At 47.2% G+C, this 26,276-nt stretch overlaps 1 protein-coding gene across 1 annotated transcript in view; it reads right to left on the bottom strand.

Moving 5' to 3' along the window:
• Positions 1-1,882: 1,882 nt before the first annotated feature.
• cdc14ab (cell division cycle 14Ab) overlaps positions 1,883-26,276 on the bottom strand; it is a 46,484-nt gene continuing 22,090 nt past the window's right edge. Inside the window, exons 10-16 of the mRNA XM_079245310.1 lie at positions 24,951-25,089; positions 19,558-19,723; positions 17,064-17,164; positions 15,695-15,742; positions 15,491-15,622; positions 6,527-6,881; positions 1,883-3,338 (exon numbers count right to left, since the gene is read on the bottom strand). Coding sequence (XP_079101436.1) covers positions 3,309-3,338; positions 6,527-6,881; positions 15,491-15,622; positions 15,695-15,742; positions 17,064-17,164; positions 19,558-19,723; positions 24,951-25,089 — 971 coding nt within the window. The 3' untranslated portion in view covers positions 1,883-3,308. The remainder of the gene's footprint in view (positions 3,339-6,526; positions 6,882-15,490; positions 15,623-15,694; positions 15,743-17,063; positions 17,165-19,557; positions 19,724-24,950; positions 25,090-26,276) is intronic.

Genomic DNA, 26,276 nt, shown 5'->3' with positions numbered 1-26,276 from the left:
GGACGCACCGCGCACCGCTTTCACTTTCATTCTCCAGCTTTCCTGGTCTTCATCCCATCCCATTTGATCCTCCTCCTCCTCCTCCTCCTGCTCCTTCTCCTCCTCCTCCCAGGTCTGAAAGGACTCATGAATATAAAGCTGATGATTTTAACCCGCTTACAGCTTCACTTTGTGAAATCTTCCAGTAAAGATCAAACAAATCTCTGATTAAGCTCAAATAAAATCAACTCAAAGAAACGATTTCATCAGATGTGAACAAAAAGGTTGATATATTTTAAAGTTACCCCCCCCAAAAGGAAAAAAAAAAAAAAAAAAAAATCAGCTTCATGGGTTCAGTTTGCAACTAGTTTATTTTTTCTAAAGACACAAATACCAAAAAAAAAAAACCAAAATAAAATAAATGAAATAAAATACAAAACATCTTTTAAAACAGCCAATTAAAAACAAAACTTTTTCACCATCTTAAAGACTGTTTATTATCTTTTATTTCCATTTTTATTTTTTATTAACCCACTTCCCCTTCAGGAACATTAAAACATCCGTATGAACACACAGGAAGATGTTTGCTTCTGCATAAATGATCCAACATCGTCTATAAATATTTCCCTCATTTGTAATTACAGCCTAAAAATCTGGTGGTAAAAAAAAAAAAAAACTAGTTTATGATTTCCACCATTTTATTTGCTTCATGTCAAAGATCAGATTTGTAATTTTGTAATAATTTGCCAAAAAGATAATCATAAAAATAAATCAAATAAAGAAAATGAATCATTTTTCTTAAACAGTTTAATAAATTTAACAATTTTTTTTTTATAAATGTGATTTTAAAATCTGTAAAACTGTTTTATGTTTCAGAAATATTAATTATCCATGTTAAATCTCACATCAATGAAAATATTAAATAAAATAAGAAGAAAACATCTGAAATGACATTTTCCACGAGTCAGACCAACGTTTAGATCGGACATCAGAAAATCCAAAATTTCATCTTTTCGGGATAAAAAGACATGAAAGTAAAAACTAAGGATTGTTTAATGAATCCCTGGAGGAAACTAAAAAGTTAAATCTGTTGTATTAAACTATATTTTAATGTTTATTCATGATGAAGTATTTCTAATGAAAACAGATGAGCTGGATGACGATGACGATGATCTGCAGCTTCATTATTCAGGTCTAAAACTTTTTTTTATTAAAATCTGTTTTAATAGTTTGTGTGAAAAGTTTTACATTCGAACTTTAAACATCGATTCGAGACGTTTCCTTTAATTCATTTAGGTTTTTATTGAATCCATGTTTTTAACCTTAAATAACTTTTACGTTGCAAAGCGCTTCGTGTTGCTCGTGTTTAATAAAGTATAAATAAAGTTGAGTTGATGGAATCACAGAATCAGGACAGCAGCAACTCTTAACCCTTCGTTTGCATCAAATTCCTTTATTTTCTCTCATCAAACTGATCTAATTATCTATTTCCTTCTACCTATGTTTTCACATTTATCTATATAATAAGCATTTATTTATTTTATTAATACCTAAATTTATTTAAGTCTTTTTTCCCAGATATTGACTTTGTGTATAAAAGGAAATAAATTCCGGCTCATTCAGGATATTTATAGCTTCATAGATTCAGATTTGGGGAAGTTCAGGACGTCTGTTTTCAGGTGTGTGTTCAGGAGTTTGACTCTCAGGTTGGCGTCTGGATCTCGGACCAATGAGGTCGCTGCTGGATGGGGGGGGCGGTCATGTGACCAAAGTGACACATCTGTAACCTGCAGCTGCAGAGCTCGAACAGCCTCGTTCTGTTTCTACTGGTTCTGGACTCTTGGAAATACACACAAATTAAACAAATTCAGGAGAAAAAAATATTTATTTTATGTTATTGCTCAAATAGAAACTCTGCTGTCAGTTAAAAGCAGAAAAATCTACATCATTTTTCCCTTAAAAGACTTCAGCGTGAAGCGAAATACAAACATTCAGGACCTTCGAGTAAAACTAACATGTTAAAATATCTTCATATCAGGGCGAGTCGACGTCTCGTTCATCATTCACACACGAGGAGCTGGAACAGCTTTAAGGCACTTTGAGCCTGTTAAACTGCAGGAAAAAGCATTTTTCCCTGAAAAAAACCATTTCTAACGCCTCCTCTGATCCACCAGTCCATCATTCCTTCCTGGAATGTCTTCAACGTTTCAGACTTCGGAGATCTCTGATCGACACCGGGTCGTTTCATCGCTGCAGCAGCGGGACGGGAAGGTTCATACGGCGCGCAGACGCCAGCCAATCACGCGCAGATGGGAGGACAACAAACAAATCTACATAAATAAATTAATAATCTGCACCAATCTGTCTCCAAGGAAACGTCCGCACCAGCAGCTGATTGAACATTTCCTGAAAAACAAACTTCTGAGACGTGACGTCCATCTTCCTCTACAGCAAACAGCAGGTCAAACTGGGAAACAAGCTGCAGAAACGGTTTCCAGTTCAGGCACTGGAAATGGAACAAAACGCCGTCTGCTGATGCTGGTGTCGTCATGGCAACTCAACAATCCAACTCGTCATCATTTGGATCAAAAGGCCCAAAAACTTCATTCATGCTTCAACGGGTGGGTTTCTGACGTTTGGGTGGGTTTCTGACGAAAAATGGACGACGTGTTTATTTGGTCTGTGTGCTGTGACATCACACCGGTGGGCGGGGCATCCGGGCATCTGAGCCCGCCTCCAGCTGCTGATTCATGGAAACATCTGTCTGGTACTGATCCAGAGGCACAAAGCTGCTTTTCCTTCTGTTGTTATAAAATCGTCTTTAGGGCTGAACGGACGTCTCTCACACACTCACACACACACGAGTTTCAATCCCCTGAGTTCGGCTGTTTTGGGTCCCTTCTTCTTCTTCTCCTACCATAATTATTGTTGACTAGAATAAAAGCAACACTGATCAGTCACGTCAACAACGTCAGCAAAACATCTGCTGGTAAAAACTGATCAGACAGGACGGAAATACTGTAACCATGACAACGCCATGGTCGCCACTGGCAACACTTCAGATTATCAAAAACAAAACAAAAACAAAAAAAAAAAAAGAATTATTGTTAAAACAAAAATATCTCTTCTTGTCACAAATAAGAAATATAAAATCTCGTGTAAATATATATCTTCAGCCGGACACGCGTGTCGATTACGTCATATTTACAATCAGCTCTTTTACATACAGTAAGAATGGAGGAGATTCAGTCCTGAGAGAAACTCCTGCTGGTTTATTCGCCTCCCTTTCAGAGTCCGACGGCGGACGATTCCGGATCCTCCGTCAGGTTTTAGTACTGGACGTACTCCGCCTGAAGAGACTGAAAGACAAAACAGGAAAAACTCTTTCAGTGCGGCTCGACGGCCAGATTTCCTCAGATTAGTCCCAGACATCACCGCTCCTCCTCACACGGCTCTTCAACGCCTTTCACAGGCAACCGGGATCTGTGGGACAGGAAGACGTTACCTGCTGCCAGGTAATTTCCAGAAAACTTTCAGTATCTTCAGGTTTGTGTTTTTCACCACACAAAAAGACAAAACAGCAGAAATGATTCTAATTTGATGCAACTAAATAAGTCCTTCTCGTTGCACGTTCCTGATGAACACAGGCGCTGCACGACATTTGCTACGCATCAGAAATGCGTCCTCGGATCAGAATCCTGAAATAAAAACATTTCTTGTGTTTCTGAAAAGCTTCTGGTCGGAGTTTTGGTAAAAATGTCTCAGATTTGTCTTTTCTCGCCCACTGCGGTGGTTGCAACAGCTTCCTAGTAGCAGAGACGTTTCAGACAGAAAGCGCGGTTGAAGCTCAGCAGGAGGAGCGGCCGTCTTTCAACTGGAAAGTTGGGAAATCTATTCCAGGCCCCCCCCTGATTATGTGTCCTTCGGCAGGACATTGTTGCCCCCCTGACGCCCCTATTGGGATATGGGTGTGTTTGTAAGACGCAGAGATACAAGGCAGCAGCCATTTTCGACCAAGGCGTTTCGCAGCACCTCATCAGACCTTCAAGAGACCCGAATAATCCTGTCAGAAGTAGTTTCACTCTCTGTCTGAAGGAACAAAAACAGATGCAGCTTCTTTCATTCGGGTCAAAAGAAGATTTTAGGACCAGAATTCTCAGGATTTCTTTCATCCTGTCAGAAGAGTCGACTTCCTCCAAAAGCAAGTTAACCCTTCAGTTCCCAGATCTGAGCAGATTCTCAGTCAGAAAAAAAATTACAACTAAAACAAGACAAAAAGAAAATAAATATAATAACCCAATAAAAAGCAAAGCAAAATGATCTATTTAGTTCTCATGTTTGGGTGAAAAGCCAGGAAAAAGTCTTTAGCAGGGATCTGTCTAATGCCTGGACGCTGCATAAGTACAATATTCAGCCTAATGTGACATTAATACGATTAAATGATTCCAGTCACACTTCCACGTTACCCAGGCTGCATATTTTCATGTAAATACCGTTAAATCACCTCCATCCCTCCCTCACCAACGCCAGCCCTAACCCAGTGTTTAACTTCCTGTATCGATCACAGCAATCATTTCCTATTTAGTCTCACTAAAATCTCCTTCGTCAAGTTTCCATTGGTCCAGATTTACCCCCAGCACCTCCTCTTCGCCTCATCATCCTGTTCTGCAGCAGCTTCAAGGATTCAGCTACAAATATTCATCAATAGAAAATGTTTCTGCGCATATTTCTCCCCCCAACGCCTGAATCTATCTATAAATATACAATATTTTATAAAAAGAAAAGAAAAAAGACTGAAAAGAAGCTAGACATCTCTGAATTTTATTTGATCTTAATTTATATAATTTTATTTTACTCAGTTTTATTACTTTATAAACATTATTTTATTAAGTCCTTTATATGCATTTTCATCATTTTCATTATTGCTGCTCTTATTTACTCTTGTTGCTTCTCAAGGTTATATAATTTAATTTTAACTCCAGAGTTTTCCTCTGGAGTTAAATCTCCTTCACATGGGGGGGGGGGCTGTGTCTGCTCGGCCTGGGGGGGTTGCATCGGCGTACCAGGAAATTTGTATTTTTAAAGCAGTAAATTCCTGTAATTAATAACAGTTAATGTGTGAAGCCCCTCCCCCTCTAAGTTTTTATCTTTTTAGTCGTTTTTGCATTGTCTTCATCATGTAAAGAGTTTTCAGCATGAAAAGTGATTTATAACTAAAGTTTAATTTAAAATAAAAGAAAAAATAAAAATTTTATTTAAAAAATATGTTTATAAAAGCAAATAATAAACAAAGAAATAAAATGATTAAGAAATAAAGAAATAAAAAGGCCAGCAGTGTTAAGCGGTTAAAACAATCCTCCTCCATGTCTGTTTGACCTCGTCCATGTTGACGCCTCTTCTTCACCTTAACCTCACCTGTAACGGAGGCGCCGCCCATCTTCTCTATACAGTCTCTGGCCCCTCCCCCATCTCACCACGCTGGGGAAGCAGGACATCCAGCTGCTTTGCTCTCTGAGCATCAACTCTGTCCTGTTTACACTTGAAAAGTCATTTTGTTGGAGAGGAACTTGGCTCGCTCCAGACGACAGACTGAAACCTTTCAGGTCTTTATATTCTCTTATTTACGTTCTTTCTGCCCGTTTTATTCTGCGACTGGAGGATTTAACTGATGTTGTGAAGGGGAAAGTTTGTAGTTCTTATCAGGAGAGATACCGCATGCTGGCGTGTTTAACAGAGGAAACAAGGTCTGAAACTGGTGGGAACCTGGTGGGCTTGATAAGAGGCGTGGCGATGCTGAAGTGGGGGGGGGGGGGGGGGGGAGGGCTTCATTCAGCGCGGCCGACATTGTCGGTACGTCTGAGAGAGGAAGTTTCTCCTGCAGCGGGAGTTAAACTTCAGCAGACTCCTCGGCTCAGCAGCAGCTTCAGGTTAGTGACGTTAACATGACCAGACGGCTGAGATCGCCGTGGAAACCCACAGATTCTCACCTCCCTCATTTAAAGACACAGCTGGACATGAATCACATCACATTCAGGCTTCAGTGTTAGCAGGTGGGTCAAACGTACGGCCCGGGAGCCTAAACCGGCCGCCACAGGGTCCAGTCGGGCCAGGCGTTTGATCTTCTGTGAGATAAACGGAGCTTTGGTTAAAACAGGAACTAAAGGAAGCGTGTTACTGAAGATTCATCATGACGAGGTGTCTGACAGGCTGGAAATGCTTTTATAAATCATTCTCTTCAACTCCGGACACGTCTGACATCAGAGCCGCAGAAGCGAGCTACGACTCCATTCGGGTCGGTGTAATTCCTGGTCCGGATGTTTTAGTGTTGCGACACCTCGTCATGTGAAATGTTACGGAAGCAGCAGACATGGAGAGAGTAAAGCGACAGTCGGAGGTCAGAAACACACGAGAAACACCAAACAGCAGCTGGAAGAGATCTGCGTCCTGATTGGCTGAGATTGCCACCAGCGGGTCAGTGATGTCAGAACCCAATTAACCAATCAGGAAAGAGGGCGGGGCTGAGCTGCTGCTGTGTCAGAGGACTTACAGGTATGGAGCGGCTCAGGTAGCGACCCGAGGGGCCCTTCATAGCGCTGTAGGCACCTCGGCCCCTGTAGCCGCCGAAGTCCTGAGGCCCCATCCGAACAAAGCCTTTTCCTGCGGCGGGCGCCACAGAGCCGCTGTACGGGCCGCCGTTGTTGTTGACCTCGTGCTGAAAGCCTCGGGGTCCGTTTCCATAGCCAGACAGAGAGGGCGGGGCCAGGGAGGAGGGGGAGGAGTTTATAGACACGGATGAGGGAGAGGAGGGAGGAAGGGAGGAAAACGGAGGCTTCCTGTCGTCCTGGATGTCACCGGCGTACAGATCACCGAGAGAGCTGGCCAATCGGGAGCCGAGAGCAGAGCTGAGGTCAGCACAGAGGAAGGGAAGTGAGGAGGGGGGGGTGTAAATACAAAATACATGAACAACATGTAGGAAACATGCAGAGCAGCTCACATCATCCTGGAATAACATCCAGGAAGAACACAAAATCTGTTGGAGGAATGAATAAAAACCTTTAAAACATTCCTGATGCCGAGATTTCTTCACTTTTCTGCAGGATTCATGTCGGGAATTTTATCACGTGGCTGAAAATATTCAGTTTAATCAGGATTCATGTCGGGAATTTTATCACATATCTGAAAATATCCAGTTTAATCAGGATTCATGTCGGGAATTTTATCACATATCTGAAAATATCCAGTTTAATCAGGATTCATGTCGGGAATTTTATCACATATCTGAAAATATCCAGTTTAATCTGGATTCATGTCGGGAATTTTATCATGACTGGAAACAGTTTAACCAGGATTCATGTCGGGAATTTTATCACGTGGCTGAAAATATTCAGTTTAATCAGGATTCATGGATTCAGGATTCAAGTTTTATCTCTGTTAAAAGCCACTGTGAGAAAATGATGTAGAAACAAAGTCAGCATAAAATCCAGTCTGTCTGATCCACTCCGACCATGGTGGTCCTTGACCTGCCGATAGTCACTTTGGAGCTTTTTCAGCTTCTCTTGACGCTGCTTGAAACTCCGTTGCTAGCCGTAGCCATCGAGTCGGAAAGCTCTTGATAGATGTTTTCATGTCGCTCCATTTGGTTCCCTTTGTATCCTTTCCTCAGCAACCAAAGAAATCTCTCCGGCTCAGTGTTGGACCAAGGAACAGACTTTTGTCACGTAATGTAAACAACTTGGAGTCGCTGTTCCAGTGATGTCACTCTCTGATATAGACCTCTGATTGGCCACGCCCCTGACCAATAGCAGCATGCAGTCTGGAAACGTCACACAAACGCACACTGCGAGTCCTACCAGAGTTCTGCATCAGTAGAAACAGAAGGTCAACGTGACCAATTTAACTCTGTTACTGAACGTCTACGTTCACTCTGCTGGTCTTTCTTCCTGATGGAGCTTCTTACTCTTCCTCGCTCTACAACTCCTTTTCTCCCGCCCACAGGAACAGAGACGGTTCTGTAACACCACGATGAACGAGACGTGGGTAGTTTAAGTTAACCTGAACTAGTTTAACTTCTGTTAAAGTCACGTGATGCAGGTCACGTCGACTCAAATCTAATAATTACACTTAAAATACGATTTTAACCATTTAAAGCAGAAAAACAAACCAGACTTATTCTCAGAAACAGAAGTTCAGATATCACCAGAGCTGCTCGTGTACTGGTGCCACTGGTTCTACTGGCTCTGCTGTATACTGGTTCAGATGGCAGGTCATCAACTGGTCCACAGGGGTGCTACTGGTTTGTGTACTGGTGCTAAAAAGCATCAATGAAGAGACGAAGACCAGACCAATGATGAGGGGGTGATGAAGAGGTGATGAAGAGAAGCAGTGAGAGGAAGAGGTGATGAAGAGGAGAAGCAGTGTGAAGAAGAGGTGATGAAGAGGAGAAGCAGTGTGAAGAAGAGGTGATGAAGCGGAGAAGCAGTGTGAAGAAGAGGTGATGAAGCGGAGAAGCAGTGTGAAGAAGAGGTGATGAAGAGGAGAAGTAGTGTGAAGAAGAGGTGATGAAGAGGAGAAGCAGTGAGAAGAAGAGGTGATGAAGCGGAGAAGTAGTGAGAAGAAGAGGTGATGAAGAGGAGAAGTAGTGAGAAGAAGAGGTGATGAAGAGGAGAAGTAGTGAGAAGAAGAGGTGATGAAGAGGAGAAGCAGTGTGAAGAAGAGGTGATGAAGCAGAGAAGTAGTGTGAAGAAGAGGTGATGAAGAGGAGAAGCAGTGTGAAGAAGAGGTGATGAAGAGGAGAAGCAGTGTGAAGAAGAGGTGATCAAGAGGAGAAGCAGTGTGAAGAAGAGGTGATGAAGCGGAGAAGTAGTGTGAAGAAGAGGTGATGAAGAGGAGAAGTAGTGTGAAGAAGAGGTGATGAAGAGGAGAAGCAGTGTGAAGAAGAGGTGATGAAGCGGAGAAGTAGTGTGAAGAAGAGGTGATGAAGAGGAGAAGTAGTGTGAAGAAGAGGTGATGAAGAGGAGAAGCAGTGTGAAGAAGAGGTGATGAAGCGGAGAAGTAGTGTGAAGAAGAGGTGATGAAGGGGAGAAGCAGTGTGAAGAAGAGGTGATGAAGCGGAGAAGCAGTGTGAAGAAGAGGTGATGAAGCGGAGAAGTAGTGTGAAGAAGAGGTGATGAAGCGGAGAAGCAGTGTGAAGAAGAGGTGATGAAGCGGAGAAGTAGTGTGAAGAAGAGGTGATGAAGAGGAGAAGTAGTGTGAAGAAGAGGTGATGAAGAGGAGAAGTAGTGAGAAGAAGAGGTGATGAAGAGGAGAAGTAGTGTGAAGAAGAGGTGATGAAGAGGAGAAGTAGTGAGAAGAAGAGGTGATGAAGAGGAGAAGTAGTGTGAAGAAGAGGTGATGAAGAGGAGAAGTAGTGAGAAGAAGAGGTGATGAAGAGGAGAAGTAGTGAGAAGAAGAGGTGATGAAGCGGAGAAGTAGTGAGAAGAAGAGGTGATGAAGAGGAGAAGCAGTGAGAAGAAGAGGTGATGAAGAGGAGAAGTAGTGTGAAGAAGAGGTGATGAAGAGGAGAAGTAGTGAGAAGAAGAGGTGATGAAGAGGAGAAGTAGTGAGAAGAAGAGGTGATGAAGCGGAGAAGTAGTGTGAAGAAGAGGTGATGAAGAGGAGAAGTAGTGAGAAGAAGAGGTGATGAAGAGGAGAAGTAGTGAGAAGAAGAGGTGATGAAGAGGAGAAGTAGTGAGAAGAAGAGGTGATGAAGAGGAGAAGTAGTGTGAAGAAGAGGTGATGAAGAGGAGAAGTAGTGAGAAGAAGAGGTGATGAAGAGGAGAAGTAGTGTGAAGAAGAGGTGATGAAGAGGAGAAGTAGTGAGAAGAAGAGGTGATGAAGAGGAGAAGTAGTGAGAAGAAGAGGTGATGAAGAGGAGAAGTAGTGAGAAGAAGAGGTGATGAAGAGGAGAAGTAGTGAGAAGAAGAGGTGATGAAGAGGAGAAGTAGTGAGAAGAAGAGGTGATGAAGAGGAGAAGTAGTGAGAAGAAGAGGTGATGAAGAGGAGAAGTAGTGAGAAGAAGTGATGAAGAGGAGAAGTAGTGAGAAGAGGAGGTGATGAAGAGGAGAAGTAGTGAGAAGAAGAGGTGATGAAGAGGAGAAGTAGTGTGAAGAAGAGGTGATGAAGAGGAGAAGTAGTGAGAAGAAGAGGTGATGAAGAGCAGAAGTAGTGAGAAGAAGAGGTGATGAAGAGCAGAAGTAGTGAGAAGAAGAGGTGATGAAGAGGAGAAGTATTGAGAAGAAGAGGTGATGAAGAGGAGAAGTAGTGAGAAGAAGAGGTGATGAAGAGGAGAAGTAGTGAGAAGAAGAGGTGATGAAGCAGAGAAGTAGTGTGAAGAAGAGGTGATGAAGAGGAGAAGTAGTGTGAAGAAGAGGTGATGAAGAGGAGAAGTAGTGTGAAGAAGAGGTGATGAAGAGGAGAAGTAGTGAGAAGAAGAGGTGATGAAGAGGAGAAGTAGTGAGAAGAAGAGGTGATGAAGAGGAGAAGTAGTGAGAAGAAGAGGTGATGAAGAGGAGAAGTAGTGAGAAGAAGAGGTGATGAAGAGGAGAAGTAGTGAGAAGAAGAGGTGATGAAGCGGAGAAGTAGTGTGAAGAAGAGGTGATGAAGCGGAGAAGTAGTGAGAAGAAGAGGTGATGAAGCGGAGAAGTAGTGAGAAGAAGAGGTGATGAAGAGGAGAAGTAGTGAGAAGAAGAGGTGATGAAGCGGAGAAGTAGTGTGAAGAAGAGGTGATGAAGAGGAGAAGTAGTGAGAAGAAGAGGTGATGAAGAGGAGAAGTAGTGAGAAGAAGAGGTGATGAAGAGGAGAAGTAGTGAGAAGAAGAGGTGATGAAGAGGAGAAGTAGTGAGAAGAAGAGGTGATGAAGAGGAGAAGTAGTGAGAAGAAGAGGTGATGAAGAGGAGAAGTAGTGAGAAGAAGAGGTGATGAAGCGGAGAAGTAGTGAGAAGAAGAGGTGATGAAGAGGAGAAGTAGTGAGAAGAAGAGGTGATGAAGAGCAGAAGTAGTGAGAAGAAGAGGTGATGAAGAGGAGAAGTATTGAGAAGAAGAGGTGATGAAGAGGAGAAGTAGTGAGAAGAAGAGGTGATGAAGAGGAGAAGTAGTGAGAAGAAGAGGTGATGAAGCAGAGAAGTAGTGTGAAGAAGAGGTGATGAAGAGGAGAAGTAGTGTGAAGAAGAGGTGATGAAGAGGAGAAGTAGTGTGAAGAAGAGGTGATGAAGAGGAGAAGTAGTGAGAAGAAGAGGTGATGAAGAGGAGAAGTAGTGAGAAGAAGAGGTGATGAAGAGGAGAAGTAGTGAGAAGAAGAGGTGATGAAGAGGAGAAGTAGTGAGAAGAAGAGGTGATGAAGAGGAGAAGTAGTGAGAAGAAGAGGTGATGAAGCGGAGAAGTAGTGTGAAGAAGAGGTGATGAAGCGGAGAAGTAGTGAGAAGAAGAGGTGATGAAGCGGAGAAGTAGTGAGAAGAAGAGGTGATGAAGAGGAGAAGTAGTGAGAAGAAGAGGTGATGAAGCGGAGAAGTAGTGTGAAGAAGAGGTGATGAAGAGGAGAAGTAGTGAGAAGAAGAGGTGATGAAGAGGAGAAGTAGTGAGAAGAAGAGGTGATGAAGAGGAGAAGTAGTGAGAAGAAGAGGTGATGAAGAGGAGAAGTAGTGAGAAGAAGAGGTGATGAAGAGGAGAAGTAGTGTGAAGAAGAGGTGATGAAGAGGAGAAGTAGTGAGAAGAAGAGGTGATGAAGAGGAGAAGTAGTGTGAAGAAGAGGTGATGAAGAGGAGAAGTAGTGAGAAGAAGAGGTGATGAAGAGGAGAAGTAGTGAGAAGAAGAGGTGATGAAGAGGAGAAGTAGTGAGAAGAAGAGGTGATGAAGAGGAGAAGTATTGAGAAGAAGAGGTGATGAAGAGGAGAAGTATTGAGAAGAAGAGGTGATGAAGAGGAGAAGTAGTGTGAAGAAGAGGTGATGAAGAGGAGAAGTAGTGAGAAGAAGAGGTGATGAAGAGGAGAAGTAGTGTGAAGAAGAGGTGATGAAGAGGAGAAGTAGTGTGAAGAAGAGGTGATGAAGAGGAGAAGTAGTGTGAAGAAGAGGTGATGAAGAGGAGAAGTAGTGTGAAGAAGAGGTGATGAAGAGGAGAAGTAGTGAGAAGAGGTGATGAAGAGGAGAAGTAGTGTGAAGAAGAGGTGATGAAGAGGAGAAGTAGTGAGAAGAAGAGGTGATGAAGAGGAGAAGTAGTGTGAAGAAGAGGTGATGAAGAGGAGAAGTAGTGAGAAGAAGAGGTGATGAAGAGGAGAAGTAGTGAGAAGAAGAGGTGATGAAGAGGAGAAGTAGTGAGAAGAAGAGGTGATGAAGAGGAGAAGTAGTGTGAAGAAGAGGTGATGAAGAGGAGAAGTAGTGAGAAGAAGAGGTGATGAAGAGGAGAAGTAGTGAGAAGAAGAGGTGATGAAGCGGAGAAGTAGTGAGAAGAAGAGGTGATGAAGCGGAGAAGTAGTGTGAAGAAGAGGTGATGAAGAGGAGAAGTAGTGAGAAGAAGAGGTGATGAAGAGGAGAAGTAGTGAGAAGAAGAGGTGATGAAGAGGAGAAGTAGTGTGAAGAAGAGGTGATGAAGAGGAGAAGTAGTGAGAAGAAGAGGTGATGAAGAGGAGAAGTAGTGAGAAGAAGAGGTGATGAAGAGGAGAAGTAGTGAGAAGAAGAGGTGATGAAGAGGAGAAGTAGTGAGAAGAAGAGGTGATGAAGAGGAGAAGTAGTGTGAAGAAGAGGTGATGAAGAGCAGAAGTAGTGAGAAGAAGAGGTGATGAAGAGCAGAAGTAGTGAGAAGAAGAGGTGATGAAGAGCAGAAGTAGTGAGAAGAAGAGGTGATGAAGAGGAGAAGTAGTGAGAAGAAGAGGTGATGAAGAGGAGAAGTAGTGTGAAGAAGAGGTGATGAAGAGGAGAAGCAGTGTGAAGAAGAGGTGATGAAGAGGAGAAGCAGTGTGAAGAAGAGGTGATGAAGCGGAGAAGTAGTGTGAAGAAGAGGTGATGAAGAGGAGAAGCAGTGTGAAGAAGAGGTGATGAAGAGGAGAAGCAGTGTGAAGAAGAGGTGATGAAGCGGAGAAGTAGTGTGAAGAAGAGGTGATGAAGCGGAGAAGTAGTGTGAAGAAGAGGTGATGAAGAGGAGAAGCAGTGTGAAGAAGAGGTGATGAAGCGGAGAAGTAGTGTGAAGAAGAGGTGATGAAGCGGAGAAGTAGTGAGAAGAAGAGGTGATGAAGAGGAGAAGTAGTGAGAAGAAGAGGTGATGAAGAGGAGAAGTAGTGTGAAGAAGAGGTGATGAAGAGGAGAAGTAGTGAGAAGAAGAGGTGATGAAGAGGAGAAGTAGTGAGAAGAAGAGGTGATGAAGCGGAGAAGTAGTGAGAAGAAGAGGTGATGAAGCGGAGAAGTAGTGTGAAGAAGAGGTGATGAAGAGGAGAAGTAGTGTGAAGAAGAGGTGATGAAGAGGAGAAGTAGTGAGAAGAAGAGGTGATGAAGAGGAGAAGTAGTGTGAAGAAGAGGTGATGAAGAGGAGAAGTAGTGTGAAGAAGAGGTGATGAAGAGGAGAAGCAGTGTGAAGAAGAGGTGATGAAGCGGAGAAGTAGTGTGAAGAAGAGGTGATGAAGAGGAGAAGTAGTGTGAAGAAGAGGTGATGAAGAGGAGAAGTAGTGTGAAGAAGAGGTGATGAAGAGGAGAAGTAGTGAGAAGAAGAGGTGATGAAGAGGAGAAGTAGTGAGAAGAAGAGGTGATGAAGAGGAGAAGTAGTGAGAAGAAGAGGTGATGAAGAGGAGAAGTAGTGAGAAGAAGAGGTGATGAAGAGGAGAAGTAGTGAGAAGAAGAGGTGATGAAGAGGAGAAGTAGTGTGAAGAAGAGGTGATGAAGCGGAGAAGTAGTGAGAAGAAGAGGTGATGAAGCGGAGAAGTAGTGTGAAGAAGAGGTGATGAAGAGGAGAAGTATTGAGAAGAAGAGGTGATGAAGAGGAGAAGTAGTGAGAAGAAGAGGTGATGAAGAGGAGAAGTAGTGTGAAGAAGAGGTGATGAAGAGGAGAAGTAGTGTGAAGAAGAGGTGATGAAGAGGAGAAGTAGTGAGAAGAAGAGGTGATGAAGAGGAGAAGTAGTGAGAAGAAGAGGTGATGAAGAGGAGAAGTAGTGAGAAGAAGAGGTGATGAAGAGGAGAAGTAGTGAGAAGAAGAGGTGATGAAGAGGAGAAGTAGTGAGAAGAAGAGGTGATGAAGAGGAGAAGTAGTGTGAAGAAGAGGTGATGAAGAGGAGAAGTAGTGAGAAGAAGAGGTGATGAAGAGGAGAAGTAGTGAGAAGAAGAGGTGATGAAGAGGAGAAGTAGTGAGAAGAAGAGGTGATGAAGAGGAGAAGTAGTGAGAAGAAGAGGTGATGAAGAGGAGAAGTAGTGAGAAGAAGAGGTGATGAAGAGGAGAAGTAGTGAGAAGAAGAGGTGATGAAGAGGAGAAGTAGTGAGAAGAAGAGGTGATGAAGAGGAGAAGTAGTGTGAAGAAGAGGTGATGAAGCGGAGAAGTAGTGAGAAGAAGAGGTGATGAAGCGGAGAAGTAGTGTGAAGAAGAGGTGATGAAGAGGAGAAGTATTGAGAAGAAGAGGTGATGAAGAGGAGAAGTAGTGTGAAGAAGAGGTGATGAAGAGGAGAAGTAGTGAGAAGAAGAGGTGATGAAGAGGAGAAGTAGTGAGAAGAAGAGGTGATGAAGAGGAGAAGTAGTGAGAAGAAGAGGTGATGAAGAGGAGAAGTAGTGTGAAGAAGAGGTGATGAAGAGGAGAAGTAGTGAGAAGAAGAGGTGATGAAGAGGAGAAGTAGTGAGAAGAAGAGGTGATGAAGAGGAGAAGTAGTGAGAAGAAGAGGTGATGAAGAGGAGAAGTAGTGAGAAGAAGAGGTGATGAAGAGGAGAAGTAGTGAGAAGAAGAGGTGATGAAGAGGAGAAGCAGTGTGAAGAAGAGGTGATGAAGCGGAGAAGTAGTGAGAAGAAGAGGTGATGAAGAGGAGAAGCAGTGTGAAGAAGAGGTGATGAAGAGGAGAAGTAGTGAGAAGAGGTGATGAAGCGGAGAAGTAGTGTGAAGAAGAGGTGATGAAGAGGAGAAGCAGTGAGAAGAAGAGGTGATGAAGAGGAGAAGTAGTGTGAAGAAGAGGTGATGAAGAGGAGAAGCAGTGTGAAGAAGAGGTGATGAAGAGGAGAAGCAGTGTGAAGAAGAGGTGATGAAGAGGAGAAGTAGTGAGAAGAAGAGGTGATGAAGCGGAGAAGTAGTGTGAAGAAGAGGTGATGAAGAGGAGAAGTAGTGAGAAGAAGAGGTGATGAAGAGGAGAAGTAGTGTGAAGAAGAGGTGATGAAGAGGAGAAGCAGTGTGAAGAAGAGGTGATGAAGCGGAGAAGTAGTGTGAAGAAGAGGTGATGAAGAGGAGAAGTAGTGTGAAGAAGAGGTGATGAAGAGGAGAAGTAGTGTGAAGAAGAGGTGATGAAGAGGAGAACTGACCTCCTGATGTTTGAAGCTGACGATGATGAAGAGTTCCTCCCGATCCTTTTGGCGGTGGCGGAAGCAGAGGATGCAGGGAATTTGGAGGACTTGAGGGGGGAGGCGGGGCCCTGACCGCCGCCCAGCGACAACCTGAACAGACGACCAAGATCAATACTTATTGATTGATTGGTGAAGCAGCCAGACTGCAGAGGACACTCCTACCTGAGCGGCTGTGAGGATGAGCGGCTGTGCATCTTCATCTCCTCCACCCTGAAACGAAACACGGCCGTCAGTCCAGACTCTTGTCTCCATCCCGCCCGCCGTCAGTCCAGACTCTTGTCTCCATCCCGCCCGCCGTCAGTCCAGACTCTTGTCTCCATCCCGCCCGCCGTCAGTCCAGACTCTTGTCTCCATCCCGCCCGCCGTCAGTCCAGACTCTTGTCTCCATCCCGCCCGCCGTCAGTCCAGACTCTTGTCTCCATCCCGCCCGCCGTCAGTCCAGACTCTTGTCTCCATCCCGCCCGCCGTCAGTCCAGACTCTTGTCTCAAACCGCCCGCCGTCAGACCAGGTGGATGTTCAGCAGGATCCGAGTCGGATTAATCGCAGGTTTCTTCCTGAGCGACCTTTAGGGGTCCGCTCTGACCTCCAGTCTGACCCAAACTGGTCTTCCTGAGCGACCTTTAGGGGTCCACTCTGACCTCCAGTCCAACCCAAACTGTTGTTCCCAAGCGACCTTTAGGGGTCCGCTCTGACCTCCAGTCCGACCCAAACTGGTCTTCCCGAGCGACCTTTAGGGTTCGGCTCTGACCTCCAGTCCAACCCAAACTGGTCTTCCCGAGCGACCTTTAGGGTTCGGCTCTGACCTCCAGTCCAACCCAAACTGGTCTTCCCGAGCGACCTTTAGGGTTCCGCTCTGACCTCCAGTCCAACCCAAACTGGTCTTCCCGAGCGACCTTTAGGGTTCGGCTCTGACCTCCAGTCCAACCCAAACTGGTCTTCCCGAGCGACCTTTAGGGGTCCACTCTGACCTCCAGTCCAACCCAAACTGTTGTTCCCGAGCGACCTTTAGGGTTCGCCTCTGACCTCCAGTCCAACACTAAGAGGCGGACGTTTGAGCCTCCCAAGGTTCCTTGTGAAGGAAGAACTCTGAAACCACCTGCTACGTTTAAGGTGGAGGTTGGAGCCCCAAACACCTGCAGACTGGCCAGGTGAAGCGACCTGAGTGGCTAAACTGGAGGAACTCAAGAACCTTACTGGGTTTTACTTTAGTTTTTGTCTTTTAGACATGAAAATGATAAAAAGAACCAGCAGTGACAAGAAGGTGCGTTTCCTCGTGTCACCAGAGTCTGAAATAACCAAACACAGCCTGAATGCAGCATGAAGACGACAGTCAGGATGTAAAATCTACAGCTGCGTGCAGAGATGCGACTCTGCTGCAGAAAAACAGAAAACTGCAGCGATATTAAGAATAAATAAAACAGAGCGTTTCTCCTGAACGTGACGATGATCAGCGGGTCTTGGCGTGGACGCGCTCTGGTTGGGTTAGATGAGGACGTTTCAGGGCGACGGTGCTGCTTCTGGTTTCAGTACCTCAGAGCGCCAGTGGTGGCCGGACGAGGAGGACGGCGGCTCTTCAGGGCTCTCAGTTTGTCTCCCTGCGTCAGGCCTGGACCGCTGTCTGGAGGCTCACCCTGGAGGAGAAAACAAGCGCATCACAAGTCAGCCCGTGTTTCCATCCAAAGCAGGGGTGTCAGAATCCAGTCCTCGAGGGCCGGAATCCGGCAGGTTTTTGTTGTTTCCCTCCACCAACACTGCTGATTCAAATCAATGGCTACAGCAGCTTCTTGTCAACCTGTTTTGAGTGTCGGTCAGGTGTGTGTTGGAGCATGGAGACAACAAAAACCTGCAGGATACCGGCCCTCCAGGACTGCAGTTTGACACCCCTGATTCAGAGGGATAAATCCCACAGGAGGAGGAAATGATCCATGCATAAATCTGCATTCTTTTTGACAAACAAAATAAAATCATGCATATTTGTTTCAAAGGCACATATCTCGTTTAGTGTAACAGCCTGGTATTTTGTACAGGATTAAATAAGAATGAAAAAATATGATCATAGTGACTTTTTCATTGTCTTTTGCATATATTTCTTAAAAATAAAAAAATAAAAAAAACACACAAACAAAAATTGATTTAGTTTTGTTTTGGAACTTTTTACTGGTAAAGACCAGGGGCCTCATTTATCAAACTGTGCAGAACAACACTGACTACAGGTGGCGTACGTACAGAAAACAGGAAATGCAGCGCAAAAAAACTTTACGATTTACAAAGCAGCACGCACGCACGTCCCACGCCTGTTTCCTTCATAAATCAGGATCAACACTAAATGTTGTGCACATCTTGTCACGCCCACGTGATGGCCATAAAGGTCAGGTGAACACCCCTGATAAATGTTAATCCATCTCATTTCCATGACAGTTCAGCATGGAAAACAGAAAAAAAAAGAGAAATTTTCTAGAAAATGAGGTAGAAATTCTCATCGATAAGGTTGTAAAATGTAAAAATATGCTGCTGCCCACTCCCACAGATTGGAAGCTGGTGGGAAAATGAAGGAGTCCAGAGATACGCTGGAACAAAATGCTCCAGATGATGCTGGAAGTGCTTCATTCCTGTGTTTCAGATTATAAAATGAACGGACATAAATGAGACGTCTCTGACTCCAGTTTATTTACTGGGAACATACTGGTGTTCCTGTGTGTCCCAGCTGGGTTGCAGCGCTGCAGATGTGGTCGGAGAGGGGGGGGGGGGGGCAGTGATTCCACCTTGTGTCCTAGCTGCAGTGTCTTCGCAGAGGAACCAATAACTGCCATCAAGTAGGTGTTGCAGGAGATGGAGAGAAATAAACACCACCCTGACAGAAACGAGACTGAAGATAAACTTGTGAAAAAATCAGAATTCTCCACCTCTGATGTGTTGCATCACTTCTAGACGTAAAGCAGCAGCGTTTAGACACACCACGGCGTGTCTGGCTGTGGAGAACATAGTTCTGTTCTGCGCTCTGGGTTGGGAAAAGGACCGGACCCGACCTGTCAGTCATTTCCTTTTGGAAGGTGCCGGCCTGACTCCAGAGTCTCCATGTTCCATGTTCCACCAGCAGGGACAGATAAGCCACTGTGCGCCTTTACGCATTGGGGAGCATTTTATATCCAACCATTACTTCATGTTTTGTATCTGTAGGTCGGAGGAAACACCCTGATCAGCCTGATGATGGGCGACACGTCATTTTAATGCAATTATTTTCTATTTTAATTTATTTATTATTAATTTAATTTATTATATTTAATATTTTTAATTTATTTTTAATTATTTTATAATTCTTTTTTTTTGCAGATGCTGTTTATGTAGGCTACAACATTTCTTTGGTTTCATTTTCTGCCTTTGATGTCGCCGTTTCCCATTTCTCCAGATGTTGTGCGTATGCCAGGGTCAGAGTTGGCGTGGAGGTCGTCAACACGCAACCAAGTCGTGTTTTGATAAATCCCAAAAGTTGACTATAATTGGGTACGGCGGGTTTTGGCGGGTTACGGCGGGTTTTGTGCGACAGCTTCATAAATGAGGCGCCAGGGGTTTATTCTACCAACACGACTCTTTTACTTGGTCCGCATACCGATTAGTCTCGCGGACAAACAGAGCGATGATCTCTTCGTTGAAGAATAGCTCAAACATTCCCCTTCAGACACATCGTTGTCTTCTAAATGTGGCCGTGCAGGTTCACCCACAGTGAACTGTGTAACTGTATTTCAGCACATGAATGCGCCGGCAGCTGTCGAGCGCGTGCAACAATCGGGCGTAAAGATGCGCCAGGAGTGGGTTGAAAGTTAAATATTTCTATTTATATCAAACCCTGTTATTCTGATTTTATGTAATATTTTGATCCTCTTTACCTCATATCTTCTTCCTAACTGACAGCACTTTTCTATGTTTAGTTTTAAACAGAGGATGCAAGACGGATCATTTCTCTGTGTGTGTGTGTGTGTGTGTGTGTGTGTGTGTGTGAGTGAGAGAGAGAGAGAGAGAGAGAGACCTCTTGCAGATGGTCGGAGCTCGACGACCGGGACACGTTGCCGTTGTGGCTGGACTTTAACGACATTTCATCCATGCTGGTGATCAGATGAGGAACAGCTTTCTCCTCCAGCTTCATCTTCTGGGAACGCTGACTGTCACCCTGCAACCACAGCGCCGCCTGCTTCCTGTTAAAACACACACACACACACACACACACACACTTCAGCACCTGCACGCTCCTCTACATGCATACGGGGCTGAGATAGCATTATATCGACCACATAGACGTGGATTTATCTTCAGCAGGTTGTGGAGAAAGGCTGAGTTCAGGCTCGGAACACAGAACGCAGCAGAATCAGCTGCACAAACATCCACCTCATTTCCAACCATTGTTCAGCCGAGAACAAAACATTCAGCTGGTCCAGAGTCAGCAGAAGAGTTCAGTCATGTTAACAAGAGGAACAAGTTACCTGCTAACTGCTGAACCTGTTTCATGCTGCAGCTTAATAAGTCATCGTTGAAGCATTAATATGAGCCGGACTCTGCTGGTAACCAGAGAACTGATGTGAGGATGGAGTCTGCAGGGAACCTGATGGCGTCAATTTGTCTTCATGTAGACGTGAGAAAAACTTCTGAGGAAGTTTGTTTACTTGTTTGGAAAAGAAATAAACGTTCAGCTCAAAAAACAACTGAAAACATATTTGTAAAATATTTCTCCCAAAAATTAAAACTTATTTAATTAAAAATCTGCTTTTGTCAAACCAGAAGTTTGTAGAAATAACACACATAGATCAGCAGTGACCAAGCCTTTTCTCATCTACACATTCTCTCACGTCTGACTGACACACACACACACACACACACACACACACACACACACACACACACACACACACACACACACACACACACACACACACACACACAGTTTCCATGTTTCCACACGTCTTCCTGCTACTATCTACCTGCCGTCCTCACTGCAGCACCTCCACCTCAGCTGCATCCCAAACATCTTCCTGGCTTTATTCCAGCCATAGAGGATCATTATTTTCCTGCTTTTCTCATCACTTGTTGATCTTTGGCTGCTCCTGATTGGACGTTACCGTCAGTTTAAGCTCTCTGATTGGTGGAAAGTCTGACAGGAATGATGTGATGGATTTGGTTTTAACTGGAATATAAAGTTCTGTTTCCATCGACAGGGCTTGTCGGGTCAGGTTTTCACGAGTGAAAACTGGGACGGGAACCCCAACAGCCGACCCGGCCCGTCCTGCTTCTCACGTACCAATCTCACCGCTCCAACCTGCAAGGGCGGCGCTAAACGCATCACTTCCTGTCAGACTTGGCATGGAAACAGAGCAGAAACGACTTGTTCTGTGCAACATTATTTATCCTTTGTTTCTGAAATCTCAGTTAAAAGTGGCACCAGTAAGAACCAGGAAACATCAGGACCATTCCTGGTGCTTCCTCCTCAGATGTCCGTGGAGGAAGAAAGAACACACACAGTCGGATGATGGCCGTGTTTCGGTTCTGCTTTAGAAAAGGCGTTGCGATGCGGTTATGTATCTATCTGGCTGACACTCCGCCTGTCAGGCGAGGTTACGGGGGGAGCGACGTTGCAGTTTACACACCACATTTACACCTGACCAGTCCCGACCCGACCCAACCCGACCAGTCCCGACCCGACCAGTCCCGACCCGACCCAACCCGACCAGTCCCGACCCGACCCAACCCGACCAGTCCCGACCCGACCAGACCCGACCAGTCCCGACCCGACCCGACCCGACCAGTCCCGACCCGACCCAACCCGACCAGTCCCGACCCGACCAGTCCCGACCCGACCAGACCCGACCAGTCCCGACCCGACCCAACCCGACCCAACCCGACCAGTCCCGACCCGACCCGACCAGTCCTGACCCGACCAGTTCCGACCCGACCAGACCCGACCAGTCCCGACCCGACCAGTTCCGACCCGACCAGACCCGACCCGACCAGACCCGACCCGACCAGTCCCGACCCGACCAGTCCCGACCCGACCCGACCAGTCCCGACCCGACCAGTCCCGACCCGACCCGACCCGACCCGACCAGTCCCGACCCGACCAGTCCCGACCCGAACAGTTCCGACCCGACCCGACCAGTCCCGACCCGACCAGTCCCGACCCGAACAGTCCCGACCCGAACAGTTCCGACCCGAACAGTTCCGACCCGACCCAACCCGACCAGTCCCGACCCGACCAGTCCCAACCCGACCAGTTCCGACCCGACCAGACCCGACCAGACCAGTCCCAACCCGACCAGTTCCGACCCGACCAGACCCGACCAGACCAGTCCCGACCCGACCAGTTCCGACCCGACCAGACCCGACCAGACCAGTCCCGACCCGACCAGTCCCGACCCGACCAGTCCCGACCCGACCCGACCAGTTCCGACCCGACCAGACCCGACCCAACCCGACCAGTCCCGACCCGACCAGTCCCGACCCGAACAGTTCCGACCAGTTCCGACCCGAACAGTTCCGACCAGTCCCGACCCGACCAGTCCCGACCCGACCCGTCCCGACCCGAACAGTCCCGACCCGAACAGTTCCGACCCGACCCGACCCAACCCGACCAGTCCCGACCCGACCAGTTCCGACCCGACCAGTTCCGACCCGACCAGACCAGTCCCGACCCGACCAGTTCCGACCCGACCAGTTCCGACCCGACCAGACCAGTCCCGACCCGACCCGACCCGACCAGTCCCGACCCGAACAGTTCCGACCCGACCAGTTCCGACCCGACCAGTCCCGACCCGACCAGTTCCGACCCGACCAGTTCCGACCCGACCAGACCAGTCCCGACCAGACCCAACCCGACCAGTCCCGACCCGACCCAACCAGTCCTGACCCGACCAGTCCCGACCCGACCCAACCCGACCAGTCCCGACCAGTCCCGACCCGACCAGTCCCGACCCGACCAGTCCTGACCCGACCAGTCCCGACCCGACCCGACCCGACCAGTCCCGACCCGACCCGACCCGACCAGTCCCGACCCAACCCGACCAGTCCCGACCCGACCCGACCAGTCCCGACCCGACCCAACCCGACCAGTCCCGACCCGACCAGTTCCGACCCGACCAGACCCGACCAGACCCGACCCGACCAGACCCGACCCGACCAGTCCTGACCCGACCAGTCCCGACCCGACCCGACCCGACCAGTCCCGACCCGAACAGTTCCGACCCGACCAGACCCGACCAGACCCAACCCGACCAGTCCCGACCCGACCCAACCAGTCCTGACCCGACCAGTCCCGACCCAACCAGTCCCGACCCGACCAGTCCCGACCCGACCAGTCCCGACCCGACCAGTCCCGACCCGACCCAACCAGTCCTGACCCGACCAGTCCCGACCCAACCAGTCCCGACTCGACCAGTCCCGACCCGACCAGTCCCGACCCGACCAGTTCCGACCCGACCAGACCCGACCCGACCAGTCCTGACCCGACCAGTCCCGACCCGACCAGACCCGACCAGTCCCGACCCGACCCAACCAGTCCCGACCCGACCAGTCCCGACCCGACCCAACCAGTCCCGACCCGACCAGTCCCGACCCGACCCAACCAGTCCCGACCCGACCAGTCCCGACCCGACCCAACCAGTCCTGACCCGACCAGTCCCAACCAGTCCCGACCCGACCAGTCCCGACCCGACCAGTCCCGACCAGACCCGACCCGACCCGACCCGACCCGTCGGGCTGAACCGACCCGATGGTGGAAACGAGGCTTCACTGGACCACAGCGAGGAGTGAAAAGACTGCTGTGAACCGGTGCTGTATAAATAAAGCTGAGTAGAACTATATTTTCCAGAAGTTAGAAGACGAAGCAGGTAGCTGGAAACAACGGTTTCTATTTCAGTGCAGTTTGTATCGGTGTGTTTATTCAGTCCATCCTCTTCTTTCTTCGTTACTTTACTTTTCAGGATTTCAGCCGCTAATGCAGGGTTTTCCCATCTGAAGGAATCTGCTTACACATCAACAGCTGACGGGGAAAACAAGACCGTGATTGGCCAAAGTCTGCGTGAACTTTATTCTCTGGGGTATGGTGACATAACAGAGCCGGGGCAGAGCGCCAGATCATCGTTATCTGGAGGAGCAGATTAAAATATGCAGAATAACAGAAAACTCCAGCCAAGACAAACGTGTGGACGGACAACAGGAGAAGCAAACTGCCTGAATGGAAACTCAGATAACTGATTAAGTCAGAAACACCAGAAGTATCTTCAGTCCTGACACGCGACTGTTTTCCCACCGGGAAAATTAACATTTAAAAAGCAGAAAGCAGCAGTGACTGTCCAACCTCAGTCTTCACCTCAGACACATTCAAACAAAACTTCATCTTCATTTTGCAAAGGTAGATTTTTAAGTAATCGACTCCAAAGTGGAGCAATGATCTGCTTTTCTGGGGTTCCCATCAGAATCACGGACCTACTGACACCGATGTTCCCTGAAGCCAACTGGGTTGCGTGTCGTAAACCACACATCACCAGTGAACACCAGTGAGTCTGACACATAGCAGACAGATTCTGCAGTTTCAGCTCGGAGGGCTTGATCTGCAGAAGAGGACTAGCTGGAATAGAAGCTGCTGTTTAATCTGGAACGCCTTCGTGGAGTCCATCAGCAGCTTTTAGTTCAGATTGAAGACCCTACAACAGGACTGTGCTCGCTGTGGCCTAGAAGATGACTGCAACCTCCACATTCACGGTGGGATTTATCTTTTATAGATGTAGCAGGTCTAGAGTCGTCTACAACGCGCGTACATAATGCTGAGGAAGAAACTATCATTGTTTGGAGTCCACTAATATCAGACTACCTTTAAGGATGATTGATGAATGCTGAAAAATTTTGGTTTGTGTTTCATCAGTTTGCAGAGTTAACACTTAATCAGGTGTTTTGGACCTTTTTATTCATGTTTATTTTTGTTTATGGTGTTTGTTCGGTATGTGTATTTGCTATCTTAATAAATAAATAAAATAAAATAAACAAACAGGACAGTGCTAGCTGTTAACATTTAACATGCAGGTTTCCGTGCATTCATCCAGACAAAGGCAGCTGGTTCCCAGTGAGCGGGGTGGAGCGTGGCGTATGGTGACACTCCACGCCGTGTTTGGCTTCAACCTGTAGAATAATGTGTAAAACGGGAACATGACAGATTCTCCTGTGGAACAACCGTCAGTAGTAAAGGCAGTAAAGCTCAGACCCTTCAGGAGAACATCTGGACTCTACTTTTCCTCTGGGTCTGGCCCTCTCCCCCCCCCATGTCGCCTCCCAGCAGCCGGGCCTTGTTGTATCACCTCTCCTGCTTTCTCAAGATCTTTTTTTCTGCTTTTTTATTCATTTTCAGTCCAGAAAGAACCCAGAGAGGAATACAAGACTTACTCTTCCAGGAAGTTCTGCTGCGGGCCAATCACAGAGCCCGGTCTGCAGATCCGGATCCAGGCGATGGCCTCCCCCGCCGTGAAGCGATAATGTTTCATCAGGTAACAGCCAATCAGAGTGCCCGTTCGGCCCAGGCCGGCTGGAGGAGAGAGAGAGGGGATATGCAGTGAGTCGCCAGAGAAGCATCACTGAATAAACCAGATAGTTCTGACCCAAACAGTCTGGACTTCCACCAACACTGGTGGAACATCAGCGGGTCTGATAACGTGTTCTCCCATCGGATCAGAGCCAGAACCAACACAGGGTCCGCTCGACCCCCAGAGTCCCCAGAGCCAGAACCAACACAGGGTCCGCTCGACCCCCAGAGTCCCCAGAGCCAGAACCAACACAGGGTCCGCTCGACCCCCAGAGTCCCCAGAGCCAGAACCAACACAGGGTCCGCTCGACCCCCAGAGTCCCCAGAGCCAGAACCAACACAGGGTCCGCTCGACCCCCAGAGTCCCCAGAGCCAGAACCAACACAGGGTCCGCTCGACCCCCAGAGTCCCCAGAGCCAGAACCAACACAGGGTCCGCTCGACCCCCAGAGTCCCCAGAGCCAGAACCAACACAGGGTCCGCTCGACCCCCAGAGTCCCCAGAGCCAGAACCAACACAGGGTCCGCTCGACCCCCAGAGTCCCCAGAGCCAGAACCAACACAGGGTCCGCTCGACCCCCAGAGTCCTTAGAGCCAGAACCAACACAGGGTCCGCTCGACCCCCAGAGTCCCCAGAGCCAGAACCAACACAGGGTCCGCTCGACCCCCAGAGTCCCCAGAGCCAGAACCAACACAGGGTCCGCTCGACCCCCAGAGTCCTCAGAGCCAGAACCAACACAGGGTCCGCTCGACCCCCAGAGTCCTTAGAGCCAGAACCAACACAGGGTCCGCTCGACCCCCAGAGTCCCCAGAGCCAGAACCAACACAGGGTCCGCTCGACCCCCAGAGTCCCCAGAGCCAGAACCAACACAGGGTCCGCTCGACCCCCAGAGTCCCCAGAGCCAGAACCAACACAGGGTCCGCTCGACCCCCAGAGTCCCCAGAGCCAGAACCAACACAGGGTCCGCTCGACCCCCAGAGTCCCCAGAGCCAGAACCAACACAGGGTCCGCTCGACCCCCAGAGTCCTTTACCTCAACGTGACCTGACGCAACATGAGCTTTAACTTCTAATCCGACACATCTTCAACACTCAGACGATTATTCTTCTTACAGAATATCTTCACGTTCAAATAAACATGAAAAAGATGTTTTTATTCCATGTTTCTGATGAGAAATAAACCATTCTAGTGA

Source organism: Telmatherina bonti (assembly GCF_933228915.1).
Source record: "Telmatherina bonti genome assembly, chromosome: 8".
Lineage (NCBI taxonomy): Eukaryota > Metazoa > Chordata > Actinopteri > Atheriniformes > Telmatherinidae > Telmatherina > Telmatherina bonti.
Note: the sequence above shows the minus strand (reverse complement) of the source record. Positions and strands in the feature narration are given on the sequence as shown.